The following is an 11,433-nucleotide window of genomic DNA, read 5'->3' on the forward strand; positions in this document are numbered from 1 at the left end:
TGGGAGCAAAACGCATTGTAAAGAAAGAATTTGTAAAGAAAAACATTCCTATTGGCCAGATGATGGACATTTGAATCTTCTTGGCATCATGTATTGTGTTGACTACACTCAAATGCCAGAACTAAATTATATTAAATGTATGACATCTATACAAAAGTCACTAGCCCAATGGTCAAAAAGATATCTCACGTTTATTCGATATCTATGACAGCGTAGAATAAACGGACGCCATTTCTGTTTGCTATTTTATCACAGAAAGTCCGTTTTTAAAACCGCTCTTACATTCTTTGGAAAATATCGATAAATGTATAATGTTAAACATGATAAGATACAAAAAGAAGAACAGAACATTATTTTAAAAAGGCACAGCTACTGTTAGTTAAGAATATCTTTTATCTATTTTTTATCTAGGCCTAAATTATACATTTTATTTTACAATTTTTATAAGCTCCACTTTGATTATGATTATCCAACATCCAATTCACAACACGCACCACTAACGCTGTTTAATACATACAGTGTATACATTTATGTATTCGTTAACATTATTCTGTATTCACAATCACACACATGTGCTTATCTGATTCGTCAGTTCTTTATCTTTTGTTTACTGTTGTGATATTCTGCAGCTGTTGCTATCTGAGTTGTGAAAACACAATAATCTCCTCCCATTATCATATTTTATTGATTTGGTTGGAAATTCCGGTTTTCGCCATTTCTTCTTTCGCTTTCATAATGTTTGGTCGCAGATGACAATTTCTTAATATACGTAAGTAACACAATTTCCTTTTAAACAACTGTTAGTGTTCCTGTTATTTTATTTTTTTATATAGTAGTTAGATTGTTACCTAGTTGTTTGAAATTTACGAATTGTATTTGTATGAGGAGCTTGATGATCCCGCCTCAGATTTGCAGATCAGATCAAAGTTATGTTTAAATTTTGAAATCATTTTGAATTAAATAACACAACATTAACACTCATTCTTATGCTTAATGCAACACATCATAAACACAACCACAAAGTAAGTAGTATACGTGGCAGGAAACACAAAACAAAATCCCCATGGATAAGAGCCAGTGTTACCCTAATGGATGAATGAAGAACTATATCATTATTAGATCGATAATTATTAGTACATTTTGAAATTATGAGTATTCTCATAATGTATGGTTTTTAATGTAGAATAAATATTAACGAATGAATGGGAAGAAAAACATGGTAGTTCATGTCTTCTGCGCCTGTTCACAACAATAATGTGAATCTAAATTAAGGCCACACAATTTGCATATTGTTGTGTCACTGGGCCAAGCAGTTATCTCTTTTGATACAGTTTTAATCATTGTTTTTCAGGTGCATATGTTAAAGTCAAGTTATATGATACAATTCATGTGATGGCAGACAGTATGAGTATCAAACAAATGATGGATGAGGTTGCCAATGAGTTAATTGTATGTAAAACAAATGCAAGATTGGCTCAAATATCTCATTTAGCGATTATGGAAAAGGCACTTAACACAGATAAAACATTATTTAAACACACATTTTGTACTGGCAGTTATTCTGAAGGAATGCCTGACTACATTCGCAGTGATGTGGACGAAATGTACGTGTTATCCTTTGGTAATGTGGTTTGGCAGGCTTCGAATGAAAATAAAACATGCACAGCACCATTTGTTGCTGAAATATATCCAGATGAACCAGCATATTTGAAACTTAAATTAGCTGATGGGATATTCCAAGAAGAAAGGTTCTTTGATGAACATAGTTATTTCAAGAGCAGTAGTTTTATGAAATGGGCTTTGGTGGCGACTCAGTTTTTTACTGAATCTGAATGTGAAATAAATGGTCCATCTGTAACACAGACACATACATTTGAGATGTCTGAAACAGAAATGCGTGATAAAGTATTGTGCTTTTCATGTGACTCATGGCCATCTAGTACTGACGATTATTTTACTAGACAGAAGCAGAGTAACTGGCCATCGCAAGCTATATTAAAAGAGATACGGCGTCTAGATTGCCATGTAGTTTCCGTTGGACGTCACAACAGTGACACAAAAGACATTGAATGGCGGTTGTCATTTTCTGTTGCCGAGAGGAAGCTTATTCATGAAATGCCAGCACCATTTTTTGGCTGCATGTTTGCTCTGAAAGCGATCAAGAAAAAGTACAGACTGTTTGAGTCGCAACAACGAAAACCGTTCTGTTCGTATTTTATCAAAACCGCATGCCTATGGATGTGTGAAAAAATTCCATCCAAAACTAACAATATCATGGATTTAACAAGAAAAGTGATAGATTGGCTCATTGATTGCTATAGGCCTAAGGAAAAAAACTTACCACATTATTTTATTCCACAGCAAAACTTGATTGGCCACTTATCAGATGCATGTTGCAATAAAGTGACAAAAATATTGGCAGCAACTAAACAAGATCTTTGGGTGATGGTGATGTCAAGTATTGCAGGTGGTAAAGTATGTCTAAGACCCGTTATCAAACGTGAGATATGTGATAAATTAAAAATTGCAGATATAATTGATGATGACTATTCAAGGTTAGAGACTGATCTTTTAGAACACCCAATGGTTAGTCTAGTAACCCACAGTCTTGAAAATGTCCTTCATTATTTAAGGCATACGCTTAAGCCAGACACCTTAGGATGGCTACTTCTCCAGTGGATGTCGAGAGATATTGAGCCAATCTCTAAAAAGGTCCTAGCCTGGATGAAGCATGATGTTCCCATTTCAGAGGTAATCGGAAATACTAAATCCATCGTATTACCTATTATTAAATATATTAAATCTATTGTAATGAAGGGTTATGATAATGCGTTTAAAACAGCATTGTATCAGTTTTTAGGAGACTTAATCCTGTCTGTAATGGTGTGCTCACGAAACAAATGTAAAGAGTATCAAAATATGGCATTGTGTTACTACCAAAAAGGAGGTAAAATAATCCATCCTAATGGAAACGATGACAACTGCTTGAGTATGCTTGGTCTGTTAGTAAAATTCCATTACTTAATGGGTAATGATAGTGAATTAAAGGGAGCTATTACAAATTTTGAAACTGCATTACAGAACCACAACCAAACGCTCATTTCTTCTATAGAAATATATGCAGATAATGAAAACAGAGATTTGAGTTATAGATCATGGGAGATTGATGGTATATTTCAATATGCTATTAAAGACCATTGCGTTAGATTTTCTTTAAAAACTATTGTGTTTTATATAAAAGCAAAAATGGAACTCAAAAGTGGCAATATAGACCGTGCTTATCAAATTGTAAATGAAATGAATGACGAAGACTTAAAAAAAATAGATAAATATTCACTCATACTGATAAATATACTTGAAAGTTTGTTAGGTCTATTTCAGGTTATGCAAATGATATGTAATGTTACTCCATTAGCAGGTATTGAGTGAGGACAGGATCCATGGATGTGGCCATGACCGTCAATACTGTTACAGGCTGGTGGTATAGAAAGGTCGGAGGCAATTTTTACCCTTTCGGATGGTAATTATCCCTCCTACCACGGTACTATATTAAAGTAAAGATTCCTACATTAACGTAAAGGGGGGTGAGTCCCGTGTTCTCTGAACGTAGGGGAATGAGCTGTTAGGAGCTCATTGTACTAAGCCTCGGCATTATGTGGTAGGGTGGCCAGTTCCTTTCCACGCCGCCTTTTTTCTCCCTAGTATTTTCAACCAGGTACTCATTTTACAGCTGAGTGGACTGGGAGTTGTCGGGCATTGAACCCGGGTCTATCTGTACGACAGTCAAGTGTCCTAACCACTCGGCTATCCAAACACAAAAATCATAATGGTTTTTTTTTATCATCAAACTTATTTTCACTAGTCCAGAATTTGTTGATCTTGTGTATAGAAGAGACATCAATAAATATAGTTCCAAATAATTGAAATGTCGCGTCAAAAAATAAGGGTTTGATTTGTAAATATCAATAATTTAATGAATGATAATGAATATTTATTACAAGGAATATTGACATTATGATTATCACATAAGTATTCAATAATTGTATTAATCTGTTGAAGATGAAATTATAATAGTGGTTAACGCCACAAAAGAGAAAAATATTGACATTTTGATGTTCCCTTATGTTCATATGAAACTTAATCCATGCACCATTAATTGACCATAGAGTTATAAAATTATTAATTAATTGACAGTAGAGCTATCATTTTATAGCTCCATGAATTGACCGATAAATGAAAAGTGATGATAGCGATGACGATGATAATGATGGTTATGACAGACCGCGTTATGATTATATTTGCAATGGAAGCACAAACTTCCTGGTAACATTTATTATTATTTTGGTATGGAAATAGAAGTTTTAAACTAAACCATGGAATTGCTGGACACAATTAGGAGCAACTCAGTCAGCCGTCATGGAATATTGGATGTCAAATCATTTGCTTATAATTATCATAGTGTGAACCAAGCTTGAATGGAACGAGAATGGAAAATAAACTTTATTAATTTATTTTTTTGGTTTTCTGTCGAAAAAACTGTAGCCTATACTTATCTACTTATTTTTGACAATCATTATTATATTATATAGTCTCATATTAAACAGGAATTTATAACAATACAAATAAAAACAATTATACAATTTCATATTAATTATTCATGTTAATTTATTGTTAATTGTTACACGTATTTTATAAAATGTAAACATTCTTATTTATTTATTTGTTTATTTATTAAACAATTGTCATATAGTCCAAGAGGAAACCATGGGCCAATGGCCCAACACAGAAGAAGTGGGAACCTATTGTAACAATGGTAATGAATTAAATACGTTGTACATATTATTTAATATAAAAACATATTTAAAAAGTATTTAAACAATGTGTACAATATGTAGAGTGAGTATCTGAACTTGATTCGGCGGATATATTACTGAATAGTAAAAGTGTGGGTTCCAATGTTGTATTTGTATTGTAACAATAGTGCATCCAACATAGACGATACAGTAGTAGTCCGCCTGATTAGGGTTATACAGGTAGTTATGCACAGCGCAACCTGTTAGTTCGTACAGTTGGCATTATAATTTATGAAGGCTGACATTGCAGGGTTGCACGGCAATGTTGGTATTGGCCATTTATTAGGAACTTTGTAGTTATTTTCGCTTATTCGGGGATCTTTTGCGCGTAAGTAATTTTACTTCTAATTTGATTACAGTATATTTTAATATAATTTTTATATTTGTAATGTGAACTTGTATTTTAAATATTTTGAATTTGTTATTAGTTGTTAATTATATACATTGTAAATTTGAATTCCTAAAAAAACTTATAATTTACATTATTAATTGTTTAAAAATGTACAAATTTTGCATTTTTTTCTGTTTATGTTTAAAGACTTTGTTTTATTTGGAATAAATATTGAAATGAAAATGTAACAGGTGCATATTATAAAGTTATATGATATACAATTCATGTGATGGCAGAAAATATGAGTATCAAACAAATGATGGATGAGGTTGCCAATGAGTTAATTGTATGTAAAACAAATGAAAGATTGGCTCAAATAACGGACGCCATTTCTGTTTGATATTTTATCACAGAAAGTCCGTTTTTAAAACCGCTCTTACATTCTTTGGAAAATATCGATAAATTAATGTATAATATTTAAAATGTACAACATCCAATTCACAACACGCACCACTAATGCATGCTGTATAATACCAGGGAAGAGTTAAATTACAATTTAACTCTTCCCTGATAATACATACAGTGTATACATTTATGTATTCGTTAACATTATTCTGTATTCACAACCACACACATGTGCTTATCTGATTGGTCAGTTCTTTATCTTTTGTTTACTGTTGTGATATTCTGCAGCTGTTGCTATCTGATTCGTGAAAACACAATAATCTCCTCCTATTATCATATTATTTTATTGATTTGGTTGGAAATTCCGGTTTTCGCCATTTCTTCTTTCGCTTTCATAATGTTTGGTCGCAGATGACAATTTCTTAATATACGTAAGTAACACAATTTCCTTTTAAACTGTTAGTGTTCCTCTTATTTTTTTATATAGAAGTTAGATTGTTACCTAGTTGTTTGAAATTTACGAATTGTATTTGTATGAGGAGCTTGATGATCCCGCCTCAGATTTGCAGATCAGATCAAAGTTATGTTTAAATTTTGAAATCATTTTGAATTAAATAACACAAAATTAACACTCATTCTTATGCTTAATGCAACACATCATAAATACAACCACAAAGTAAGTAGTATAAGTGGCAGGAAACACAAAACAAAATCCCCATGGATAAGAGCCAGTGTTACTCTAAATGGATGAATGAAGAACTATATCATTATTAGATCGATAATTATTAATACATACATTTTGAAATTATGAGTATTCTTATAATGTATGGTTTTTAATGTAGAATAAATATTAACGAATCAAAGGGAAGAAAAACATGGTAGTTCATGTCTTCTGCGCCTGTTCACAACAATAATGTGAATCTAAATTAAGGCCACACAATTTGCATATTGTTGTGTCACTGGGCCAGTTATCTCTTTTGATACAGTTTTAATCATTGTTTTCCAGGTGCATATGTTCAAGTCAAGTTATATAATACAATTCATGTGATGGCAGACAGTATGAGTGTCAAAGAAATGATGGATGAGGTTGCCAATGAGTTAATTGTATGTGAAACAAATGAAAGATTGGCTCAAATATCTCATTTGGCGATTATTGAAGCGGCAATTAACACAGGTAAAACATTTATTAAACAGAAATATTACACTGGTAGTTATTCTGAAGGAATGCCTGAATACATTCGAAGTGATGTGGACGAAATGCACGTTTTACCCTTTGCCAATGTGTTTTGGCAGGCTCCGATGGAAAATAAAAATTCAGCGTCAGTTGTTGCTGAACTATATCAGGATGAACCAGCATATTTGAAACTTAAATTAGCTGATGGGATATTCCTAGATAAAGGGTGGCTTGATGAACATGATTATTTTAAGAGCAGTAGTTTTATGGAATGGGCTTTAATGACGACTCAGCCTTCTAATTCATCTGAATGTGAAATAAATGGTCCATCTGTAACACAGAAACATACGGTTGGGTCTGCAACAAAAATGCGTGATAAAGTATTTTGCTTTTCATGTGACTCATGGCCATCTAGTACTGCCGATTATTTTACTAGACAGAAGCGGAGCAACTGGCCATCGCAAGATTTACTAAACGAGATATCGCGTCTAGATTGTCATGTAGTTGCCGTTGGACGTCACAACAGTGACACAAAAGACATTGAATGGCGGTTGTCATTTTCTGTTGCCGAGAGGAAGCTTATTCACGAAATGCCAGCACCAGTTTTTGGCTGCATGTTTGCTCTGAAAGCGATCAAGAAAAAGTACATACTGTTTGATTCTCAACAACGAAAACCGTTCTGTTCGTATTTTATCAAAACCGCATGCCTATGGATGTGTGAAAAAATTCCATCCAAAACTGACAATATCATGGATTTAACAAGAAAAGTGATAGATTGGCTCATTGATTGCTATAAGGAAAACAACTTACCGCATTATTTTATTCGACAGCAAAACTTGATTGGCCACTTATCAGATGTATGTCGCAATAAAGTGATACAAAAATTGGCAACAATTAAACACGATCTTTGGGTGAGGGTGATGTCAAGTATTGCAGGTGGTGAAGTATGTTTAAGACCCGTTATCAAACGTGAGATATGTGATAAATTAAAAATTGCAGATGTAATCAATGATGACTATTCAAGGTTAGAGACTGATCTTTTAAAACACCCAATGGCCAGTCTAGTAACCCACAGTCTTGAAAATGTACTTCATGATTTAACGCATACGCATAAGCCAGACACCTTAGAATGGCTACTTCTCCAGTGGATGTCGAGAGATATTGAGCCAATCTCTAAAAAGGTCCTAGCCTGGATGAAGGATAATGTTCCCATTTCAGAGGTAATCGGAAATATTGAATCCATCGTATTACCAATTATTAGAGATATTAAATCTATTGTAATGAAGGGTTATGATAATGCGTTTAAAACAGCATTGTATCAGTTTTTAGGAGACTTAATCCTGTCTGTAATGGTGTGCTCACGAAACAAATGTAAAGAGTATCAAAAGAAGGCATTGTGTTACTACAAACAAGGAGGTAAAATAACCCATCCCAATGGAAACCATGACAACTGCTCGAGTATGCTTGGTCTGTTAGTAAAATTCCATTACTTAATGGGTAATGATAGTGAATTAAAGGAAGCTATTACAAATTTTGAAACTGCATTACAGAACCACAACCAAACGTTCCTTTCTTCTATAGAAATATATGCAGAAAAGGAAAACAGAGATTTGAGTTATAGATCATGGGGGATTGATGGCATATTTCAATATGTTATTAAAGACCATGTTATTAAACACGGTTGCATCCGGTTTTCTTTAGAAACAATTGTGTTTTATATAAAGGCAAGAATTGAACTAAAAAGTGGCCATATAGACATTGCTTATCAAATGGTAGATGCAATGAATTATTTAAAGTTAGATAAATATTCATTCATACTGATAAATACACTTGAAAGTTTGTTAGGTCTATTTCAGATTATGCAAATGATATATAATGGTATTATTATACTAATTAAAATCTATGGTACTCCATTAGCAGGTATTGAGTGAGGACAGGATCCATGGGTGTCATGACCGTCAATACTGTTACAGGCTGGTGGTATAGAAATGTTGGAGGCAATGTGTCCCCTTTCGGATGGTAATTCTCCCTCCTACCACCTTGCTATATTAAAGTAAAGATTCCTACATTAACGTATAATGTTACAAATAACAAGCAATTACATCAATGAGTATAATTCTGTATTAAAATCTATGGTCAGGAAGATAGAAACACAAACATCATAATGGTTTTTTTTATCAAACTTATTTTCACTAGTCCAGAATTGGTTGAAGATATAGGTATAGAAGAGACATCAATAAAATATAGTTCCAAATAATTGAAATGTCGCGTCAAAATATAAGGGTTTGATTTGTAAATATAAATAATTTAATGAATGATAATGAATATTGATTACAAGGAATATTGACATTATGATTATCACAGAAGTATTCAATAATTGTATTAATCTGTTGAAGATGAAATGAATAAATAGTGGTTAACGCCACAAAAGAGAAAAATATTGACATTTTGATGTTCCCTTATGTTCATATGAAACTTAATCCATGCACCATTAATTGACCATAGAGTTATAAAATTATTAATTAATTGACCATGGAGCTATCATTTTATAGCTCCATGAATTGACCGATAAATGAAAAGTGATGATAGCGATGACGATGATAATGATGGTTATGACAGACCGCGTTATGATTATATTTGCAATGCAAGCACAAACTTCCTGGTAACATTTATTATTATTTTGGTATGGAAATAGAAGTTTTAAACTAAACCATGGAATTGCTGGACACAATTAGGAGCAAGTCAGTCAGCCGTCATGGAATATTGGATGTCAAATCATTTGCTTATATCATAGTGTGAACCAAGCTTGAATGGAACGAGAATGGAAAATAAACTTTATTAATTTATTTTTTGGTTTTCTGTCGAAAAAACTGTAGCCTATACTTATCTACTTATTTTTGACAATCATTATAGTCTATAGTATAAACAGGAATTTATCACAATACAAATTAAAACAATTATACAATTTAATATTAATTATTCATATTAATTTATTGTTAATTGTTACATGTATTTTATAAAATGTAAACATTCTTATTTATTTATTTGTTTATTTATTAAACAATTGGCATATAGTCCAAGAGGAAACCATGGGCCAATGGCCCAACACAGAAGTGGGAACCTCTTGTAACAATGTAATGAATTAAATACTTTGTACATATTATTTAATATAAAAACATATTTAAAAAGTATTTAAACAATGTGTACAATAACAAAACATAAAAAAAAGAAAATAAAGCAATTTATACCATACTATATAATACATTAACATTGCTTACAAATATTTTTAATACAATTTTATGTAAATATACAATTAATAAGAAAGGCCTATCAACAGTTGCATGACTGTTACATTCTTGGATTACCTGTTGTAACGAGTCTTATTAGAATGTATAAAAAGCTTACAAACTGACCCTTGACCCTAGATATCTGACCAATGCAACTATATTAGATAGTCACAACATTTCTTTTGTTATCTTTAAATCCTAGGTTTAGACACCACTTTTGTTCTTTTATGTGCAGTGGTTAAAAAGTTATGAGCCTTTATATATATGTAGAGTGAGTTGATTCGGCGGATATATTACTGAATAGTAAAAGTGTGGGTTCCAATGTTGTATTTGTATTGTAACAATAGTGCATCCAACATAGACGATACAGTAGTAGTCCGCCTGATTAGGGTTATACAGGTAGTTATGCACAGCGCAACCTGTTAGTTCGTACAGTTGGCATTAGAATTTCTGAAGGCTGACATTGCAGGGTTGCACGGCAATGTTGGTATTGGCCATTTATTAGGAACTTTGTAGTTATTTTCGCTTATTCGGGGATCTTTTGCGCGTAAGTAATTTTACTTCTAATTTGATTACAGTATATTTTAATATAATTTTTATATTTGTAATGTGAACTTGTATTTTAAATATTTTGAATTTGTTATTAGTTGTTAATTATATACATTTTTTTTTCTCTTTTGTGGCGTGAACCACCACCTTTATTCTTTCATATCATAATTAAATACATTACAAATAAATCAGTAATATCTGTCTTCATATGTTCTTTCTTTAATTATATTGTTTTCCGTTAATATTCTACATTTTTCTTTATATTTTTCTGCTCAAAAAAAAAATATCAGTAATTTTTTAAATTTTAGTTTTTCACATATTGTTTCCAATATTAATTATATACATTGTAAATTTGAATTCCTAAAAAAAAACTTATAATTTACATTATTAATTGTTTAAAAATGTACAAATTTTGCATTTTTTTCTGTTTATGTTTAAAGACTTTGTTTTATTTGGAATAAATATTGAAATGAAAATGTAACAGGTGCATATTATAAAGTTATATGATATACAATTCATGTGATGGCAGAAAATATGAGTATCAAACAAATGATGGACGAGGTTGCCAATGAGTTAATTGTATGTAAAACAAATGAAAGATTGGCTCAAATATCTCATTTAGCGATTATGGAAGAGGCAAATAACACAGGTAAAACATCTTTTAAAAACACATTATTACACTGGTAGTTATTCTGAAGGAATGCCTAAATACATTCGAAGTGATACAAATTTTGCATTTTTTTCTGTTTATGTTTAAAGACTTTGTTTTATTTGGAATAAATATTGAAATGAAAATGTAACAGGTGCATATTATAAAGTTATATGATATACAAT

At 31.8% G+C, this 11,433-nt stretch overlaps 2 protein-coding genes across 2 annotated transcripts; both read left to right on the forward strand.

Moving 5' to 3' along the window:
* Positions 1-668: 668 nt before the first annotated feature.
* On the forward strand, positions 669-5,222 carry LOC140048754 (uncharacterized). The gene is made up of 2 exons (XM_072093531.1): positions 669-769; positions 1,352-5,222. Exon 2 carries the CDS (start codon positions 1,393-1,395, stop codon positions 3,427-3,429), a length of 2,037 nt encoding a protein of 678 aa, XP_071949632.1. The 5' UTR covers positions 669-769; positions 1,352-1,392; the 3' UTR covers positions 3,430-5,222.
* A 763-nt stretch (positions 5,223-5,985) lies between these two features.
* LOC140048709 (uncharacterized) lies at positions 5,986-9,124 on the forward strand. Its single transcript, XM_072093482.1, has 2 exons — positions 5,986-6,020; positions 6,596-9,124. The coding sequence occupies exon 2, from the start codon at positions 6,637-6,639 to the stop codon at positions 8,692-8,694; it is 2,058 nt and encodes a 685-aa protein (XP_071949583.1). The 5' UTR covers positions 5,986-6,020; positions 6,596-6,636; the 3' UTR covers positions 8,695-9,124.
* The last annotated feature ends 2,309 nt before the right edge of the window (positions 9,125-11,433 follow it).

Source organism: Antedon mediterranea, chromosome 5 (genome assembly GCF_964355755.1).
Source record: "Antedon mediterranea chromosome 5, ecAntMedi1.1, whole genome shotgun sequence".
NCBI classification, from domain to species: Eukaryota; Metazoa; Echinodermata; class Crinoidea; order Comatulida; family Antedonidae; genus Antedon; species Antedon mediterranea.